The 22,391-nt window shown below is 37.7% G+C and overlaps 1 protein-coding gene across 2 annotated transcripts; it reads right to left on the minus strand.

Annotated features, from left to right (window-relative positions):
- Positions 1 to 1,267: 1,267 nt before the first annotated feature.
- On the minus strand, positions 1,268 to 21,804 carry kctd5b (potassium channel tetramerization domain containing 5b). 2 transcript variants are annotated; one of them, XM_014973452.2, is made up of 7 exons: positions 21,453 to 21,804; positions 12,780 to 12,888; positions 12,592 to 12,683; positions 11,595 to 11,690; positions 11,311 to 11,415; positions 9,441 to 9,566; positions 1,268 to 5,711 (listed from the first exon to the last, which is right to left on the minus strand). In XM_014973452.2, exons 1-7 carry the CDS (start codon positions 21,654 to 21,656, stop codon positions 5,682 to 5,684), a joined length of 762 nt encoding a protein of 253 aa, XP_014828938.1. In that variant the 5' UTR covers positions 21,657 to 21,804; the 3' UTR covers positions 1,268 to 5,681. The 2 variants fall into 2 exon arrangements, with proteins under 2 accessions (XP_014828938.1, XP_014828939.1); XM_014973453.2 differs by lacking the exon at positions 11,311 to 11,415 and having other exon boundaries at positions 21,453 to 21,799.
- Between the last annotated feature and the right edge of the window lie 587 nt (positions 21,805 to 22,391).

The raw sequence follows: 22,391 nt of genomic DNA on the forward strand, positions 1-22,391 counted from the left end.
TTTGATCCCAGACCGTTAAACTCCTCTAAAAGACAAACCAAAGCATGTGGTGATGCGTTCACTATAAAAAGCACCTTTAACTTCTGAACGACGCATAATTTTAAATACCATAACCACCCTACGTATTACAGAGTTTTAAATATAATTTTACATTTAAACAGGCATTTATTTCAGGCTACTATGGTATTAAAACGAATTTCAACGATATGACGCTAGAGGTCGCCATTTACCGCCGCAATATTAGTGATGAGTCACTGATTAACCACTTCATGCGTGAAATATGAGAACTCCCCTCGGGATTTTTTCATCCTGATGCAAATAAATAAATAAACTTTAAACAGTATTGCATGTATTTTTCACGGAATTATTCCCATTTTCAGTGAGGTGAACAGTTTTAATATGAAATATATGATAAATTCATGATACCATAAACAATACTGTATATTGAGTGAAAATCTAAATTATGTGGCCTTACATTATAACATAAAAAAGGGACAAAGTGTGATAAAAAAAAATTCAACTTCATCTTCATCACCATCTCCCACTGAATGGTGTATTTTAGCAATCTGTTTTTTAAAAAATAATACAAAAAGTCACAAAAGAATAAAATGGGAATAATGAGTGAATGCGATGATAAACAAATCCAGCTAACAGTGGCTGTTTTAGACCAAATATACCAGGTTTTTTTTATTTCATTTGGGCAGAGAACAAAAAAACAAAACTAGTTCAAAATGTTATTTTAAATATCAAGTGATCCAAAGAGCCATTTATGGTTCCAGATCCCTGATGGAAACTAATTTATCTCAATACAACTGAAGCTAAAAGTGCAACAGTTTAATTTTTAATAAGTTGGTAAAGCAAAACTGTAAAGATAAAATAAATAAAATTGAAACAAATATTTGATCAAATTTGCAGAAGAACCTGAGAAAACAGAAGCAGTGATCAGAAGCATTTCCATTTTAAGGTCAGACAGTTCAAATTTTGTTCTCTAAGGACTTTAAAATGCAATTTAAAAACGGGTGCAGTTTGTTTTTTCAGTATTTGACTCCATTTCTGCATCAAGGTTTATGTCAACTAAATCTGATTTTTATTGAAACTGAAAAAAGATGCTAAAGATGCTTTTGGTTGATGTGTTTATAAACTGAAAAAGTTTACAAACCAAATTTTTGTTACCACTTTGACCAACTGGCAACAAAAAATACCAAAAGAAAAAACATTAGATATAAGCTGTAGATGATTCTGAGAAATAAAAATACATAGACAGTAATAAATGTCAACTTTTTTATTGGGTTTATTTATGCAAGACCATATAGATCTATCTTTAATCCCCTCATACTTAGTTTGTACATTAACATTGCATAAGATCATATAGAAGTGCTCCATGTAGTGATATGAGAACCATGATGGTTGATGCAGCGGTTAGCTGGAGGAAGAAATGACACATTCACTCCCACTGACTGGAATCGGTGACGGTCAGTCATGCATTACGGTGTCTGTGACTCCAATGCAAAACAAACTGGGCACTTAAAAATATTCAGCTACAGATTTGATAAGTTTGTCCATCAGATGAATGATTATTAATGATAGATACTGAAGACTGAAGGAGGCGGGGCTTAAGGCTGCAGTAGGTAACTTTCCTAAAAAAAACATATACTTTTTATATTAAAACTTTCACCATGTAGTCAGATAACCTGAAATGTTTGATCTCCTCTCTGAACCATTATTGCCATTTGAAGAAATGTGCCACTCCCGACTAAAAACAACCAATCAGAGCCAGAAGGAGGAGCTTAGCGCTGTCAATCAACCCAGTGAACACGACATTTAAATGTACTAACTCATTGTTGCAGAAAAACAATTTTTCCACTCTTATTGGCAGTTGGATTGACAGCGCTAAGACCCGCCTCCTGCTTCTGATTGGTTGCTTCCAGTTAGCACTGGGAGAAAGCAGAGGAGCTCAAAAAATTCAGATTAATTCACACCAAACTGTTACAACATAGTGACAGTTTCAACAAATACGTACAAAAAATATATTTTTTTACAAAAGTTACATACGACAGCTTCAATAACCCCGTAGTAGAATGCATCAAATGATTTTATATAACCAAAAACACAAACTTTTAAATCACTAAAGATATAATAAACCTTACCGGCTTTAGCTCAGAGTGAAAAACAAGATGCAAGACGTTTTTTTCTGTCAGAGGAAAACACGTTGCACTGCAAAAACATAAAATCTCACCAAGTAGTTTTGGTCTAATTTCTAGTGAAAATATCTTGGTACACTTGAAATAAGAAAAACTAACTTAAGTAATTTTCAGCAAAATACAGGAGTTTGCTTTAAGTGAATAATTCCTTAAAATTGATGAAACTAATGATTGAAGACATTTTTTCACATAACTGATAATCTGCAAATCAGTATTACTTTATTAACACTAAGGAAATATTTACTTAACTGCATTTTTTAATATTTCACCAAATATATCTGAAAACACATGAATACCCACAGTGGACATAATGTGGGAAAAATGCAGATTTCACTTATAACTGGTATTTATTTTACGATAAATACACTAAAACTTAACAGGATGTGTGGACACTCAACGTTAACGGGAGAATCAGACGGTTCCAGAGAAAAACTGAACCAAAGTTTTTATGGAAATAAAATTATTTTAATTTTTTTCAAATAAGGCAAAAATAAACCTATAAGTAACTTTTCACCAAGAAATAGGAGCTTGATTAGAGAAAGTTCTAGTTCTACAGTCGCCGTTACCTAGCAACCTCAGCAATGCCCAGCCTGTCGCCTAGCAACCAAGTTCTACTTCCACTGGCAGATTATTTCATGTTTTACAAAACATTTTACCATAAGTGAAATAATCTGCTATTGAAACTACAACTTTTTATTAATATTAAGGAATTACTGACATAAAACAAGTAGATATGCGTTCTAAAAAGTTACTTTTAAGTCATTTTAGTGTCATTTCATGTGTTCTGAGGTATTTGTAGCAGACATTAGACCAAACCTCCTCGGTGAAGGGTGTTCAGTGTGGCAGTAAGGAACGGACAGCAGAGGAGTGTGGATGTCGGTCGTTATGTCGGTTAACGTGAGCGAGCGGAGTGCAAAGACGTTAACTGGAAGGCTTCAGAATACTACAGCAAATGTAAACATAGCCTAGCTCTGGCAGGAAATCCAGTCTACTTTGATTAAAACCTCTCTGCACATCCCAACCTTTACACTTTAAAAGCCCTTGTGTGTTTATACATATATATATATATTTATCTACTTCAAAAAACATGCATCCATACTCGTTCTGACGATATAAAAACTGGTTTGTGTGTGTGTGTGTGTGTGTGTGATTAGATGGAGGTTCGTGAGTCGTTAACAAGTCTATGTACAACGTGTGCCAGCATTAAGAAATGTTTACTTGTCCCTGACACGAAGATCAATGTCTAAAATACACATAAGACATTGGATTTTGGTCACTGGGAAAAAAGGCAACACTAAATGATTATTTGTGAATGAAATATCCAACCTATATATTTATATATATATAAAAAAAATGAACAGATCAAACTTGAAACAACTTAAAAAAGTGTTCTAAAATGCAATATTTACAACATTACAGGCTGTAAGCAGAGTGCACAGTGTCTCCCACTGCAAAGTGCTTCTAATCCTGTTTGGAAACTGATAATTCAAAATGCTAAATATCACACTGAAGAAGAGGAACAACATGGTTTTAAATGTAACAGTCAATTTCATAGCCAGCCAAGTTTAGCTTTGTTATTGGTTATCAAAACGTCTCAGAGAAAGATCCATTTTCAGCAACTTAACGATCCGCTTCATTTTGTTTTTTAGTTTTTAACCAAAGATCCAGTAGAAACAACTTCCCTCCAAAGTCAGTTCTTTATACAGTGTACAAAACGTGCAGCTTTGTCCTTAAAAGAGTTAAATACCAAGGAGTTTGGGTTATTTACAGGAAACTAAATGATCTTGATATGAAGGAAGTCCTTCACGCTTCCAGTCCAAAAAAAAAATAAAAAATCCCCATAAAAACTAAAACAAACTAAAAAATATAACATCACTGGAGTGAGAACATTTACTGTCATTTTCCTAAACAGGTTAATAATTGCTGGACTGAATAAAATAAAATAAAATGCTGCATAAAATAATTCACATTTAAATTTTTTTGGCAGTTCCTTTAAAAATGATGGAAAATTTTGTTTAATTTTTCTAAACCAGACAGTGAAAAGTTTGCTACAAAAAACTCTTACATCTCCACCACTGAAACGTTTAGCAATGAAACCGAGTCAGTTCTGATCCATTTGTGCAGGAATGGGCCGGTCAAAAAACTAAAAAAAAAAAAAAGAAAAGATTTAAAATAATTCATCAAGGTAACGGCTGAAAACTGAAGTTAACGAGTCTGTAAGGCAGCAGGCTGCAGGCTAGCTCGTTAGCCTCACTGATTAGCTAGCACTAGCTTGTTGACTACATTAAATAAAATAAAAAACATCAGACAGTACTGTCTTCAGACATTTCTTTTTTGCTAAAGTTTTAAATATTTATTCATTGTAACTTTATGTTTTTAGACTTTTGTAGCATTTGACATCTCAGGAGTTAAAGGGAATTATAAATAAAAATGCATTATTGTAATTAATAGCTTTTATTTGTTGGGTGTTCAGTAGTTTTGTTAGTCTTTGTGTAATAATTAACATTTTACAGATAACTATAAAAACTATTTCAGACGAAGAATAATTTATTTTCTTTTAAATAAGATGGTTTAAATTAGATTTGATTTTTTTTCTTCGTGAAACTGGAATTATCTAAATAAAACAACAATCAAAGTACACAAAATAAAAAATAAATCCAAAGAACACTGGTGAAATAACAAATTGAGGCCAAAAATACGAGTAAAATAAGTAGAAAAATAAAGAAATAAAAACAAAAATAAAACAAAGAAAGGAAAAGTAATTTTTAAAAAACAAACGGCGTCCTGCCGGCCCACGCTCACTAATGGATCTGGACCTGATGACGGTTTCTAACCAGCGTGTGGAGATCCTGATGTGAGAGGGGAGCTTTAGGTGTAATGCCCCTTTACCTCCGTAGCCACATCACAGCGACTCCTTTGTTTTCTTCATGTTGATAATAATAATGAGTGGAATAATAATCCCTGGGACCCGGTGAGCTCAGACTAAGAGTTGAGATCTTTGGATAAACGTTTGATTAGCGTCCAACAGGCTGAACTAGCTCTTTATGGTTCAAAATTCCCTTCTTGACCCTCCAAGCATTGATTTCCTGTCATACTTGGTGTTAAAAACCAAACTGATCCCTTACTAGAGCCTCCAGGTGAAAGACAGAAACTCATTAGATGACCCTGAGTGACTCGTTGGCCCTATATGATGGCGGCCATATTTTATAGCATAAAACAGTCGATTACAATTCCTCACTTTCAGGTAAAAAAAAAGAAAAAAATACTTGCCGCCAATTCAAAAAAGCAAAAAGGTCCAGTTTAAATGTACAGGCACGACTTGTCAGTAAACAGACTTATTTACATCAAGAAATAAAACAAAAGTGGAGGGAAGACGAATAAATGCACAGCGCCCCCCAAAAACTGTTTGTGCTCAACGCTCTTCCACAGATATGATACGTCTGGATGAAAACTCCTGGAGCTCCTAATACTGAGTCCGCCTCACATCCGGGATCCCCGCTCCTGGAGAATCTGCAGACAGACACAGCAACACGTTAAATAAACGCAGAAAAATACAAAAAAATACGATTAAAATCCTGGAGAGACGATGGTGAAACGAAGGATTTTACATAAAATCAGCACTGGATGATACGGCTGAAAAACTATCACAATGTAAAGGTTTCATATCAGTCGGTATCAATAATTATTGTTTGTTTTTGTTTTAAATATCTGAAATAATGCCAAACTGCTGGAAGTTTCCCAGCAGGTCGTTGCTAAGCAACCAAAGTTGGGGAGGAACTTGAGACAACTTGTTACTCAGCAGGTTGTTGCTAGGCAACCTTGAATATTCTGTATATTGAATATTCTATCCTATCTATTGATCACAAGTCTATATTGACTCATATACTTATTGATTTATCATCCAGCCCTACATGAACTGTAAACTGTCATCAGCTGCGTTTCCATTACAAATGTGGACAAAACTTTGATATGTTTTGTCAAAATAAAAAATGTCATAATGTCAAAATAAAAAAAGTTTTATTCCATTAAATCAGAAACACAATTAAAATCAAACATGAATAACTTTGTTAGTTATTAAAACAAAAAACTAAATAAGTACCACGTCATCATCCTCCAACTACTTCCTGTCTTCTTCGTCTTTTCCTCCAGTAGCAACATCTGGAGGATGTTTGCTACTCCTCCAGATGTTGGGGAATGGCAAACATTGTGTTAGATGTTTGTGCATCGAACACAAAAAAGTATTAAAAAAAACAAAAAGACGGGAGATTATTTTAAAATTGGCATGTTTCAATTAATCACATTTATTTTCAGAATTTTAATTGCCATTATTTTAACGGAAATGCAGCAAGTGAAAAAGAGCCTCTTTAATCAGAGGCTTCTTCACATTCGTTGCAATACAGACTGCTACAGGAGCGTCTTCCTGCCATCACATCTACAAGAACTCCTTAAATTTGTTATAGTATTTCATATCCAGTGGAATGAATGAAGTATTTCTTAACTGAATTGAAATGTAGTTCTGAACTTTTTTAGGGTTGAAACCAATAATTGGATTAATCAGCTATTGAACTAGTCATCTAGTAATCAATATGATTGGAACATACAGGCTAATAAAATGGCAATTCACTGAAAAAAACAACAACTTTCAGAGCAGTTACTAAGACAAAACTGCATCAAAAATAAACATTTTGCCCTAAAAATAATATATAAAAAGCTGTAGATTTAACAGTTGCTTGAAATGAACAAACATTAAATTATAGAATGCCGTTATTGCACTTTGGCAATAAAACTTTTTTTTTTCTCCCCAATTAAAAACAACTGAATTATTTGCTTCTATAATTGTCCTTTGGAATCAATGGAGTATTTTTTTAAAGGTTTTGTTGACTCTAGTGGCCTTTATTTGAAAGAAGTTCGACAGGAAAGAGGAGAATCAGAGAGGGGAAGACATGCGGCAAACGTCGCCAGGACGGGAATCGAGCCTGCGACCACCGCCATGAGGACTAAGGCCGCCATACGTGGGTCGTGCTTCGCCCCTGTGCCACTACAGCACCCCAATGTACTAGGGGTACATAACATTGTACTAGGTTATTTATTTAAAACTTTACGGCCCCAAAGTAGCTCCATACATGGACCTCAGTTATTTTGGTATAAATGTTTTTATACCAAAATAACCAACTGCTAATGAAATAATCTGAGGTTTATCTTCTCAGTCAAAGAAACATTTTTTTCGTCTACTGAAAAAGAAGAAAAGTTTTTTTTTTCTTTTTTTTTTCTGTACATTTATTTTAAATTTTTGGTTTATTTTTTATTTCTATTTTTATAATACCAGTTTATTATAATTTTACCATTTTTTAACCAGTATTTTGGGTCGTTTTATTTTTAGTTCATTAATAATGATTAATAGTTATTTTAATGTTTCAGAGATACAAAATGAAAGTAAAAAATAAAACTGACCCGAATCTCCTCAGAAAAAGCAAAACGTTGTGGAAGAAAAATAGTTGATAAAAAAGAGAAGAGCAGCTATATTTGTGTCGCTTATTAATTTTTAATCATATTTAAAAATTTACTTCTACCCTTTTACTCTGAAATTGAAGTAAGCCTCTCGGTTATTCATGTTGCACACAGAGACATTAAAAACTAGGCTTTTTATTTTCCAAGTGTTTTAAAATCCAGTACTAGTCACTTTAAACATTTTACACAGTGTGAACAGAAGATTCACTAAAAACAGAGAAAAAACCCAGAACCTTAGAAAATACCAGTTAAACTATTTAAAGGTAAAAATCTTAACGTCTTTTAAATTACAAATTTAAAAATAGGATATTTAGATTTTTCTCCCCCATTTCTGAAAATAAAACTCGCAAAAGAGATTGATCAGAGTTAAGTGTTTCAAGCTTTTATTTCTTGTACTTTTGATGATTATGGCTTAAAAATAATTGAAAATCTCAGTGTCAAATTATAAACGTTTGTCACAATAACGTTTTTACCAGTGTTGCTCTGAGCAGCAGCTCCTATGAGGAGCCCAGCAGATGTTTGCTAATTGCTGCTGGCTAGTCTGAAGGAGCTGAGTGGGGGAGGAGCTGCGCCTCGAAGGCGGGGCTAGGTCCACTCAGGCATTTGACAGCTGAATGGTTGCCATGGAGATTGAAGGATTGATTTTTTTTCTATAAAACCATCAGACTATTTGTTGTGAATTGTCGTTAGATAGATAAACTTAATTAAATGTAGTAGATGGGAATCAAAGCAACACTCCAGGCTTAACATTGTAACGTGATGGAAAGATTAAAAAAGCTGATTTTATACAACACTGCCCCTTTAAATTAAAATCACACACAAAAAATAAAAGAAATGAAGTGTTGAAATATTTCACTTTGATGAAAATCTTTTCTCTTTCTGAGTGAGCGTCCGGTCTGTCTGGGTTTTCCTTTGCTGAGGCGCAGCAGCCTCTGATTCAGCACGCCCTGCATTAAGCCGGGAAGCGACCGCGTCAATAATTATTAGGCTGGGAAACAAATGGAGCTCTTCCCGTCCGGCAGACCGCTTCACCTGGAAACCCGGCGCCTGGTCTCTGGCGGCCGCCCACTTCCTGCCGACGCGGGGAAAACGTCTCTGCTAGGACAGGTTAGCGCTGCGGCTAACTGAGCTGCTAGCAGGTGAACCCGCCCACCTGGTGACCCAGATTACAGACATCCTCACTGGAGCTTCACACAGGTGGAAACGTGTTTGTGATAAAAATAAATGAATAATAAACTATCATTAAATAAAGGTTACTTTATTTTAAATAAACATTTTTTATTTTTATTAGTGAGCTTTATGGTAAACCAAAATTTACTCTAATAAAAATGCATTTTTATAATATATGTTTTTATTTTATAATAAAATATTGGTATTACACCATAGAGATAAAAATCTAAATAAGTAAAATTGTCATTATGTTACCATTTTAAATACCTTATTTTTAATGTTGCTACCATATCATTTTTTATTGAGATAAATATCGTTTATAACTCAATAAAACATTTATTTTATAGCACTTTTTAAAACAAAATATAATACAATAAAGTTTTATTGGTCCATCATCTTTCACAGATTGCAAAATGCATAAAATTATAGATGAGGTTTTTTTTTATTGTACCATTTGCACCACCTGGCCTGATTTTAAAACAGTTTGAAAAAGTGACTGGGAGTTCTGGTTTCAGTGGTGAAGCAGTGATTGGTTCGAACGTTTTATTCTCGCAGCTTCACCTTTGCCTTCTCGCTGGGCTCGCTGTTGGTCCCGTACGACTGGTTGTGCAGCTCCTTGGAAACGACGCACAGGAACTCGGCCTGGTCTTCGTTTCCGTAGTTATAGGAGGAGCCGATGCTGACGAGCTGCGACGACACGGAGAGGAAATCAGCCAAAAAACTAAATTAATCATCTGAAAGGACGAGAGAATCAGAAAATCCTGGAAACCAAAACATGAAAAACAGCAGAGATCCACAGAGGAAAAACCCAGAACCTTAGAAAATACCAGTTAAACCCATTAAAACCAGACAGTAATGCCGACACAGCTTCTGCTTCAGTTAAACATCCCATAATGCTTTGCTGCATCACATGACCAAACAAACTCTTCCTGAACCAGAAACAAGATGAAGGTGAACATCAGCAGCTAATTTCGACCCAATTGATCGATAAGAAGTGACTCGCATCAGCCGGTACCGACGTCCAGGTGTCGACTGGTCCTACCCAGGTGCTGACCAATTACCCATGTATTAGATAATTATGTTTCATAAAATAAAATTTCTGACATTTCACCCTCAGAAATCTGACTTTTGTTTCCCATTAATTTGTTTTTCCCCAAACGGTGGCACTAATCTTTTTCCGTACGTCCCCCGACTTTGTGTTTTTAAATAATTTCTTAAAGTTTGGCTTTTATTTCACAACTATTACTACAGTAATCATTTTAAATACTATTTAAAGACCTGCTAATAATTCAGACAAGAAAATAAAAGTCAGTGATTCACAAAACGAAGCAACAGAAATCTAAAACACAGACGAGCATTCAGGAGACAAACGCAGAACTACGGAGAGAACAGAGGAGCAGGAGGTTAGCCATGAGCAGAAACATGCCGGAGGAAAGTTTTCCAAGTATGGCGGACGAACAAGCAAAGCTTGGAAAACTGCAACAAGTGGCAGCAATTTGAAGGATTTTTTACTGTAAATTTTAGGGACATTCAGCTGATTGTTTCTTCACAAGCTGCTGAACAGAACCACAGGAGAAACTTGAACATTTCCTACAATGAGGAGCGTGAAAAGCAGCAGCTTCTGGCTGAAATGCGCTGCAGACTGCATGCGTCCCGCCTGTACCCAGCTGTGCATGTTCAGACATGCATCGCCTCATTACTCCCTGCTGCCTGATACTTGTTGTTGTGAAGCAGACTCACAGCGAAAAGGAACCAATATCCTCCACTGTAACAAACCCACTGAGCTTTTAGCTGCTTCAGTTCAGAAAAACGTCCTGGAACTCGTTTTGTTCTGAGATTTTTCAGATCTGATGTAAAAATCATCACATTTGCTGCTCAAACCGGATATTTCTCATTCTGAAAACTCTTTTTTATAAGTTTCAGCTCAAATAAATCAGCTCAGAAATGCGGATTTGGTTTTATAACAATAACAACAGGGTTTCCCCCAGTGTATCATCAGCCTGGCGGGCCACCAGGCTGAAAATTGCTCATTTATAATAAGAGTGAAAATAGCTGAATATCCTCCTCTAGCTACCACTTCTGAGTTTTTTAGATGGTTATGGATCAGAAAAACAAAAACTTCTGCAGACCTGAGATTGCTTAAATCACTCGCTGCTCAAACCAAAATGTATCATCCTGAAAACTCGCTTTTTGTAGTTTCAGCACAAATAAATCAGCTCAGAACTGTGAAAGTGGTTTTATAATGACATAATGAGGAAATAAAAATCACAGACAATAACAAAAGGTGACGGGTTTTCTTTAGCAGAACAAATGAAGAGTGGAAATAGCTGGTAGCTAGGCGTCTACTTGGGACAAACAATGGCTAAAGGGGTGTGTATGGACAACAGGGATCATGCAGTGACCGGCCCGTAAACACGGCTGTGGGACACACCTCTCCGCTGTTGTTTGGCAAAGCAGACTCCTCTCCCTTCACCTCCCTTGACACAATCAGCAGATACTCTGCCTGGTGGGCCCGCCCGTAACCTATACTGACAAGCTGTAACGACCAATCAGAGCACAGAGAGCATGCTCGGGTCATGAATCATCATCCGATTCGCCGAGCGGCCGATCGGTTCTGTCAAACATCAGATTGAGGATTTCTGGATCAATGTGAGCGTAGCAGGGCGGGTGAAAGCACATGACAGGAGCGCCGCCGGAGCGCCGCAGCGCAGGTACCTGCTCGAACTTCCAGCCGTCAGACATGGTGGACACCATCTGGGTCAGCTCCTCCTCCTGGCACTGCAGAACCCGGTACACGTGCTTCACTGGAACCTGGCAGGAAACGCGCAACCGAGAGGAAACCATGAAAAACACAAGAACACACACATTCCTGACAGTAAACGGTTTCAAAACCATTTCATTGTGAAGTAACTGATTTAGTCATCAATTAATTCACTGAAGAGCCTGGAAGAACATATTTAGCAGAAATTACTACAAATATTTACACATTTTTCATTCCTCCTCTTTAAATATGTTCTGCCAAAAACTCAAGTGACATGATTTTAGCTTCACTTGGTTGTTTCTGTAAAATAAGCAAAACAAAAAACTAAACATTTATGTACAAGCTGCAGTATGTAACTTTTATATAAAAATGTTTTGTTTGTTTATTAAACTGCCACCATGTCATAACGATATGGGACAGATAATCTGAGTAAAAACCGAACGCCTCCACCTCCTCCTTGAGCTAATATTGTCTTCTGAAGAAAACCAGGGTGTAGAGTAATAATACGAGAAGCCAGAAAAACAACCAATCAGAGCCAGGGGCGGGGCTTAGCGCTGTCAATCAAGCTCATGTATGCTACTAAATGTGCTAATGGTAGAGAAACAACTTATCGTTACAGGAAAACGTCATTGGTGGGTATGCTAACTAGCCTAGCCTTCATGGGTGTGACTGACAGCACTAAGACCCGCCTCCTGGCTCTGATTGGTTGTTGGGGGAGAAAAAAAAAAGAACTTCCATCAGTACTTACATGAACAGATTATCCATACTGTAACAATATAGTGACAAATATGTACAAAATACTTAAAAAAAAAACAAAAAAAAACCCCCAAAAAAACTACATACTGCCATCTTAGTTTTTTGTTTTTTTCCCCCCAAAAAAAAAAAAAAATTTTCTCCAGTTTTTTCAAAAAAATGAATGGATCTGATTTCAGGAAGCCTCCTGCTGGGTACCTGTGATGTTTTGCAGTCCCGTTCCCTGATCTTGTCCTTGATGAGTTTTATTAATGATGTGATGTTGTAGAACTCGGCTTCCTCCAAAACTCCTGGAGACAGAAAAAAGTTTGATTTCACAGACTTTTGTCCCTTCAGAGCCTCCGTAGGTGAAACAGCAGCTGCCTGAACACGGGGACGCGCCTTACCTTCCTCTGCCAAGTCCCGGTTGAGCACCAGTTTGCCATGCCTCAGGTAGTTCAGCACTGGCCCGAAGTACGTGGGGTCTCTGTCGATGAGATAGGCACCAGTTTCATCCTGCCGGGGAGAGAATTATGGGTTCAGAGGTCAAATATGCAGAGTCAACTCATTGAAACAGTATTATGCGTTTCTCAGGCACATTGGGCCATTTTACAGCATAACTACGTTGACATAAGTTAAACTTAAGTTACGTTAACTTGGAAATTTAACGCCTTGACATTGGGCCTGTCTCTTTAAGAAACTCCTGCTTTTTCTGAAGCTCTGCCTCCTAGAAGTCATCCCAACATGGCTCCTCTATTAACTCTTTAACATCGTTTTAACCAGCGATGCTCTGAGAAGAGCGGGGGAGGAGCTATGCCTCAAAGGCGGGGCTAGGTCCACCCAGGTGTTAACACCTGAGATTAAAGGATTACTCAAGCATGAATGAAAGAATCAAAGCAACACTCCAGTACAATAAATCAATAATTATATCGCAATAGACATGTGATCAGTATCAATAGTTAATATATCTGATAAAATATTCAATATTCAATACACAGAATAATCACTGAACTCTGATCCAGAACTGCACAGCCTTCTGGGATATGTAGGCAGAGGAAAGACTTTAGCTGCACCTCTCACAGCTAGCTAAGCTAGATTGATGGAATCAACCAACTCACTCACTCTCTGGTTACTTAGCAACTCACTCACTCTCTGGTTACCTAGCAACAACCTGCTGTCTCGGTTTAAAGGTTAACCAAGACTCCTAACTGGTTAAAAATAAAAAACAATGGTGAGAAGTGAAACTTTTGGATAAAACCCAAATATTTAAACCAAAAATCTAATCAATAGTTATCAATAAACTGATATGAATCCTTTATATCGTTTTCAGCCCAACACTCCAGGTATGTTTTTTAAGAAGGAATGACATTATAACACGACTTAAAGCTCAAAAAGGTTGATTTTACGTGATACTGGCCCTTTAAGGTCACTTCCTGTGGTTTTAATGGCTGCACACCGGGCCACACGTGTGACTGCGTTGGGATATCACTGCAGTATTCCCGCAGGTTTCATCCCGATTCCTTCACAACCGCTGGGTATTCCCCTCTTCCTGAGCTGTGATTAGACGGCGCGTCTCCCGGGGGGTGAGGAGAGCGAGTCGAAACAATTAGAGCAGAACAGAAAAGATCTGGAACAACAGGCCCGTCCCGCTGAGGGCCGCAGAAAGGAGCCATCAATTAACCCGTTCTGCTCGCTTGGGTGGCTGGCCGTTCATAAAAAATGGAAAATAAGGGTTGAGCAGCATCGTCTCCGGCATAAATGTGCATTTATGATCGCTTCTAATCAAGTGGGGGAGAAGCAATTTGTTCCAGTGTCTGGATATTTTTCAACACGGGAAAATTGGCTTTTTCCTCAAAAAGTCCCACTTCCAACCCGGTTCTTCCCTTAACGGACCGGCAGATCCGTTACTGGTGGCTTCAAACCCTCTAAATGCCAGATGTCGTCTCATTTAGAGGGATTATCTGTTTGTAAACAGGCAACTTTACTGCAGAAACAGATTTAAACTCCCACTGGTCGCCATGGTTACCCGCATTCATCTGGCCGTTTTGCCATTAGCTAGCATGTTGTTGGCATGCTACAACTGTTTATAAATAATATGATTTATAACAGTGCATTAAAGTGTAAATATGGATGTAGAGTAATAATACGAGAAAAAGTCGTAATACGAGAAGCCAAAATAAAGCTGTAATAATGCAAGAAAAAAGTCATGAGTCAAAAAATATGAAGACAAAAGTCATATTACCACAATAAAGTTGTTCTATTAGGAGAACGAAGAAGAAATATCACAAAAACTCCTTTAGAAATAAATAAAATTGTAATGAGGAATAACTTCATGAATTCACATCTAGTGAAGTTATTCAGGTATCAGTTTTACAAACAAGGAAATCCTTCATCTTTTAATACATCAGCATCAACAGCAAGACTTTGAAATGATTGAGTTTATTTAGTAGAAAGACTGAAGTAGTTGCAACAAATCTTCATAGCTATCCATGATTTATTATCATTAGCAATTTTATGACTTTTCTGCTCATATTATAACTTTATCCTCATAACTGAAAAAATAATAATAATCCCTTATTTGGCCCTGACATTCTGTTATGCTGCTAATTTTACACACAGACAGTAAGCTTCACAAGTTAAAGCTTCACTATGATAATGGGTGGAAATCGGCCCAGAAGCCTCTCATAGTTAGCACCATTATCCCGAGATGAATTCAGCCTCAAAGCCATTAATCTTTCTAATAATGAGACAAAGTCCCAGCGCATCGCCTCTCCTAATGAATCCAAAGCCCTCTCGGCAGACTGACCTCTTTTCCACGTCAAAAATATTCCACAGGAGCCCACAGGAGCGCTATTCCAGCCCACCGGGCCACTTTTTAAACTTTTATATTCACAAGAGTTCAAGTACAAGAACAGGAGGTCCAAATAGAGAAAGACCCGACCTGAACCGCTCACCCAGATCCAGATAAGACGCGCTAAAACTAGGGCTGGACGACTAATCAATAATAATCAATATCAATACATGATAATCTGATGCAGGCCTGTCACAATATTTTTTGCTGTACAATAAATTGTCCCATAAGTTATTACAATAAAAGCTAATATTGTTTTGAGACAATTTCCATTAATTTGTGACGGTTTCGTGCATCCATCCCATAATAAACACCCAGTGGGCTGGATTAACGGTAATAATGGCATAATAAAGCTAGGACACATTATTAAAGATCAATAAACTTTAATTTCTAATGAACATTTACCACTGGATCAGAAAACATTTTAAATACAAAACAACAAATGAAACGAATCATCAAATCTTTGTAAACAAAATTATCCTAAAAAAGTTCAGATCAAAACACCAGAGAGACTTTTAGCATCCAGTTTTCAGTAGAGACAAAATACGTAAACATTAGAGTTTGTTTTAATTTATCACAAGATTAATTGATCATTGTCTTATTGTGAAAGGCCTAATTATTAAACTGGTGGCTTCAACCGACTGACTCGCTCTTCAGTTGCCTAGCAACAACCTGCTGAGGAAGAAGCAGTTTCAAGTTCCCCCAACTTTATATTGTGATTAGTTTTTCAGGCATATCATCCAGCCCCAACTAAAACTACAACCTGCTGCATCCTTTCCCACGTCGCCTGAACGCACCGTCAGAAGCACACGTGTTTTCACTGCAGGCGCTCCGACGTGTCGCGGCGTGAAAACCCAGAGGAACCTGGAAATCCCACCGACAGGTGAGGTTTAGTTTCACTAAACATGGAACCTGGTTCTCCTGTTTTCAGTAAGTCAACAACACAGCAGCTCTGACAAACCATCAGCTTCTGATCGACAGTCGGGTCAAAACCGACAGCAGGAAGTCAAAACAACAAGAAAAAGTTAAATCTGAAATGCAGAACTGCAGCGGCATGTTCAGGCGTTTCTGCCCTGTAGATTATTATTGTTGGTGAATGTCGCAAGAATCAAATGGCTTCTGCTTTAAATAAAAACATGATTACAAAACTCAAAAAAGATTTATAATTCAATTCATCTGATTGGGACAGTTAATCAACATTACCACAATACATGGCAGAGTTAATATCTAGAAATTCGGATAATATTTAAAGTTCGTTTTTATCCCAAGACGAGAAAGCAGAAAAAAGCAAAACGACTCAATATAATTCACACAGACTCACGGTTCTATTAAGAGAAGTAAAAAATAAAACATTTGCACAAGAAATAACTAACCAAGAAATATAGATTTATGGAAAACAGTTTGTCCTGCAGCTGCAAGCATGTGTGAAGTTTTAGTTTCTCCTGGTTCAAATTACCCAAAGAAATTCTTTATTATTGCACTTAAGGCAACAAAATGTTTCACTAATTAAAACTGGATTATTTGTACATCAGCATCTTTTAAAGTATTATAATACACATTTTAAAGAAAGCTTATGAGATTAAATAAACAATCTACAGAATGCAGCAAATTTATCGATTAATCGATCATTAAAATATTTTGCAGCCTAAATAAAGATCAGAGCCGTCACTCAGTAAGAACACGTATAAAAATCTGGGCTGTGAAAATTATTACACTCAAAACTTTTTCACCATGATTGTAGCGTCGACGTTGCCATGACAACCGTCAGATAGATGGCCAGGATTTCGCCTGTTCCAATAGAGTTCAGGCCGGCTCGCCCTGCCATCTTTAAAAGAAAGCAGCCAATCAGAGCCAGAGAGCGCAGGTGAGCAGCCAATCAGAGCGCAGGTCTGCATGAGCTTCATCAACCAAATCCTCCCACAGGAAACGCCACGGCGACCACTCAGCTCAACAAAAAACAGCCCAGTCAAAGTAAACATGATGGCTGATGGTGCTAAGCAGGAGGAGAAACGTCCCAATAATCCAATCGGTCTCAAAGCTTCTGCAGTCGGACAGTCGAGTCGCATTTTATCCAACTTTTACGTGGTTGAAGTGAGACATGAGCCACAACTGCAGAAGTCGGGACGTAAACAATGGCAGGAAAACTCAATATTCTGCTAATGTAAAAAGATGAATAATTAATGATTTATTTATCATGACATGTCATGATAAATTCCAGTTATCAAAGGGTTAAACTGAACATGATCAGAAACGTATTAAACATGTGGCTAATGGAGGCTGAAGCTACACTAGCTAAGATAATTCATTTTAAAAATCAGACTATTTTTTGTTTTATTAAAATATTTCATGTTTTGCTTATTGTTGAGCTGGAAAAAAATATTTTAGATGTTTTAATTTTTTGGTCAACAAGAACTCTTGATTTGACGACTTTGGCTTATGTTGGAAAAGTTTGTACACCCCTGGTTTGGCTTTCTGACGCCCACAGCAGCAGCGGCGGGTGCAGGTTTCCAGCAGATAGAGGCCGATGCTATTGGGTATCAGAATAACTTCATTAGCCGGCAGCGTCTTGCTGCTGAGCTCTTACTGCAGGGAGGCGGCGCGGGGGGAGACGATACGGCCATTAAATATTTACGCCGCCTCCCGCCGCGTTCCCAGGCACGGTGGAAAGCCTGAAGAAAATACCTCCCTGGGCAGCAAATGGATATGAATATGAAAAGACGGAGAAGGAACAAGAATCCTTTGTGATGGGCTGCGTGAAAAATTGATGCGGTTCTGAAAGCAGAGCTGGCTCTTCACTCAAATTTAACAGGGAAGAAGAGGAGAAATCAGTCGATTAACCCCTGAAGGAGTCGCTATGACGACATCCATTCACCGCGTCGGCAGTGACTGATGGTTATCAATATGGTGGAATAAATATTTAACATGCGACTTCTGAAAAGCAGACAGCGCACATGACAGCACTTCCTCCACTTCCTCCCAGGTCCAAACCCAAAGCGCCAACAAGCTGCAGTCAACAGCATGAATAATGCAGCTCAGCTCCAGAGTCCTGCAGCACGTCGGGCGGTGTGACTGAGGAACCGGGCACAGGAGAGGAAAACGGGGCACAGGAGAGGAAAACGGGGCACAGGAGAGGAAAACGGGGCACAGGAGAGGAAAACGGGGCACAGGAGAGGAAAACGGGGCACAGGAGAGGACAACGGGGCGCAGGAGAGGAAAAGGAGAGGAGAACGGGGCACCGGAGAGGAAAAGGAGAAGAAAACGGGGCGCAGGAGAGGAAAACGAGGCGCAGGAGAGGACAACGGGGCACAGGAGAGGAAAAGGAGAAGAAAACGGGGCGCAGGAGAAGAAAACGGGGCGCAGGAGAGGACAACGGGGCGCAGGAGAGGAAAAGGAGAGGAGAACGGGGCACCGGAGAAGAAAAGGAGAAGAAAACGGGGCGCAGGAGAGGAAAACGCCGCTGCCAGGCCGCCCGCTATGAGGAGCCGCCGCCCACTATGAGGCCGCCGCCCTCTACGGGGAGCCGCCGCCCACAAAGGGCCGTCATAACTTCCCATTTTACTCTGTTTTGTCTCCGTTTTTTATTTTTCAGCAGTTATTTTGTTTGGTGGAGAAACTTGAAACTGCTGCTGCCCCCGTTAGTCAGCAGGTCGTTGCTAGGCAACTAAAGAATGAGTGAGTTAATTGAAGCCACTGCACTGGAATATTCTATTGAGTATTATACCAGATGTATTATCTATTAATATTGATCACATGTCTATAACAACATATGGGCTATGGATTTATTGTAAAGCCCTACTCATGGGAAAATATATATTAAAAAATAAAAATATGTAGCTTTTTTTTCTTTAAAGAAATGTTGTCAATTTGTTTTCTAATTAGTTAGTTTTGATTAGTTTTTTGAGTACGTTTGCTAGTTTTTATTGGCTAAATATAGTTTAGTTTTTTCATACTTTGGTTAATTTTTCAGCACAGAATTTAAAAAGGTCAAAGCACTGTGATTATGTTAACACTGATTGGATATTGAATACTCATCAGTTATTGAACAACCAACTCACTGGAGTTTTATCCCAAACTCTTCTGCCGCCATTTTGCAGCCTAGCGTAGTGTAGCCTTTAGGAAATTTCGGAGTGGCGTAATTTACCAATTAATTTCACATCAGTTCAAAACGCTAATAAAAAGATTCATAAACACAAATTAAGGGTATTTCTATAATTTCAGAATGTTTTAGTTAATTTTACAAACAACAAGTTTCAGTTATAGTTCTTCATTAATTACTGTTATTATTTCAGTTAATAACAAAAATATTCCCAATTTTAGTTTTTATCATTTGGTGAATTTAGTTAACCATAATAACTTTAGTTTGATGTAAAAGAAAACGTAGTTTTCAATTTCTTTTGAGCTTAATTGAACAAATTTATTCTCAGTTATAAAACCAGGATTTGAGTCACTTTCTTTCAAAATGTTTGTTACATTTAACCAAGTTTAATAAATTAAATAAAAGCTGATTTGGGTGCAGAAACGTTGGCATTTCAGCCGGACCAACATGGCTCTGCTATTTATAGAGACTTGGTTATAAAAAATGGATACTTTGTGTTGTACTTAACATTTTACACTGTAAAATGTTGGTAACAGATTTAAAAATAAAATGTCTCCTTATGGTTGGGTCAAATTTGTTTCATTCTTCCACTCCAGCTGAGGGCCACAAAAAAAAAAGAAAGAAAAATCATTTAAAAGGCCACAAATGGCCCCCGGCCCACATTTTGGCCCCGTTTAATAATGCCAGGATGACTTGTGCTCAGTTCAAGATAAAGTTCAAAATTTTCCAAAAATGTTAAAAAAAAAATTGATGAGAAAGAAAATATTTACGCGAGTAAATAACTCAACTGTGTTTTGGTTTTGGATTGTTTTTTTTTAACGTTTCTGTTTAGTGATTTACACAAAAGAAGTGATTTTTACACACGGTATTGATTTGTGAAGGGGTAATTTAATTTCATTTAATGAGTGGGATTGGAATAAATACTGAACAGGAAAATTTACATCATTTTTGAGCCGCAGTCGTGTATAACAAGCTGCGCTACTGGCTCCGCAGTGTGATGCTCACTCAGGACCCGGGATTGAAACGGACTGATCCATCACTCAGAGGATAAACAGAATAAAAACCCACAAGCTGATTATTTAGAGATTAAGATATTTGCATGGAAATACCAGCTGAGCCGTCATCTCGGCTCAGGATATTAGAGAGCAGGAGTGAAGAGGAGGACAGTAACAATAGATCAGGGGCAGAAACAAACAATAACTGCAGATGACACAGAAATATAACCGAGCAAAAAAAACACAGACGAAAGTGTAAACAGAAACACTGAAGCTGGGTTCTGATTAGTAGATACTTCAAACTATCAAATACTTCAGAAAACTTTAACTAAATTATACCAAACTATTTGTGATGCAGACTGTGACAAGCTACTCCCATCCAAAATGTTAAATACTAGTAATCACAAGTATTTTCCAAGTATTTTACACTTGAAAATAATCCGGATTAAATGTAATCCAGATTCGTTGTAAATTGTGTTAAATATGAAGCTGCGAATAAGATGCTGACTTCAGTTTCACCCAACTATAAAATACGGAGCAAACAAAGCAAAATAAAATGATTGCTTATCACCCAAAAGGGTAATCACCACATTATTATCATTTTATAGCTATATTTGTGTAGATGAAATAATTTATTTGCAGATATCAGTGAAATCCGCAAATCACTATGTGACACCTAGATGCGATGCTTCAGATGGAGGAAACTTTTTAACTGTCGGGTCTTAATTTATATTAAAAAAAAAAAGAATAAGAACAAAATCATACAGTACTATATTTAACAGCAAGAATTTTAAATGTATTTTGTTTTGCTAAAGGAAAGTTCTAGTAACTTTCACTGAGAATTAAAAAGGAGCGAGCTAGCAGCGTTATGTCATGTGGTGACTGTCGGAATCTAGCTAGTATAGGCTAGTGCTAACTAGCATCTACATTTCGTTGAGCGTTACCTGAATTATTAGTATTTTTATCAAAATTGGAGTGCAATAAAAAGGAAAATGATATCGAAACCACTTTAAAACCTCTACTGGCATTAAAGGGAAACTTAGTGTCGGGGTTCGGGTTTCCGAATCGCAGTCCAGTGTTAAGTGCTAAGTTAGCTAAGTGCTAAGTTAGCTAAGTGCTAAGTTAGCTTAGCATGTACCTTGTCGGAATCGAGCTCCGGATCAGCCTGGCTCAGCCTGAACAGAAAGGATTTCGGGTCTCGGCACAGCGTCTGCCTCGTCGTTAGAAAATACGTCCCTCCGACATTCAGCCGGATCCACTTGGAGGCTCCGACCCCCGGGGAAGAATGGGTCGGACATCTCCGGTGAACGGAGCCGCTTGTCTCGGAGCTGTTCTCTGCCATCCCGCTCCACTCCGCGCCTCGCCTCCTCCGCCCTCGCTTCGGCTCTGCTCTGATCGAGCGGCTGACAGGAAGTGTCGACGCTGCTGCAAGCCGCCGACTGGGAGTCCGCCAGTCACTGCAACCTCCGCGGCCACTCCTACCCGCCGCTGTCCGCCCAGGCTTTCTACACGACTACTGTACGGAAGGCGATTAGGGCCACTGGAGAGACAAAGAAATAATGACATTTTAGAATATGTGAGGTTAAAGTCACAATTTTTATTTTAAAACGTCATTGTAGTTAGGAAAAAAATTGTATATTTTTTTGGCAAAAATCACAGAAATATTCTAGAAAAAAATGGGAAATTTCTGAGTTTGAAAAATAGAAAATTTGCTAGAAAATGTGTCCTAGATTTCTTCCTTGTTTTTTTTTGTTTTGAGAAAAAACAAGGACATTTCTAAGTTTGAAACAAAGATTTACCCGAGAAAAGTCGGGGTTTTTTTTTAGATTAATCTGATTTCTGAGAAGAAATGTGGACATTTCTGAGCTTCAATAGTGTAAACTTTTCAACTTTTGAAACTCAGAAATGTTCTGATTAATCTCAAATTGTCTGTTTTAGTGGAATATATATATACTGCTCAAAAAAAATAAAGGGAACATTTCACTTTAATTTTGTGTGTGGCTCCAAATCCAGGCCTCCATTGGTTAATAAATTTGATTTCCATTGATGATTTTTGTGTGATTTTGTTGTCAGCACA

The sequence above is a fragment of the Poecilia mexicana genome, unplaced genomic scaffold (assembly GCF_051168715.1).
Source record: "Poecilia mexicana isolate PSO_F unplaced genomic scaffold, ASM5116871v1 scaffold_19, whole genome shotgun sequence".
Lineage (NCBI taxonomy): Eukaryota > Metazoa > Chordata > Actinopteri > Cyprinodontiformes > Poeciliidae > Poecilia > Poecilia mexicana.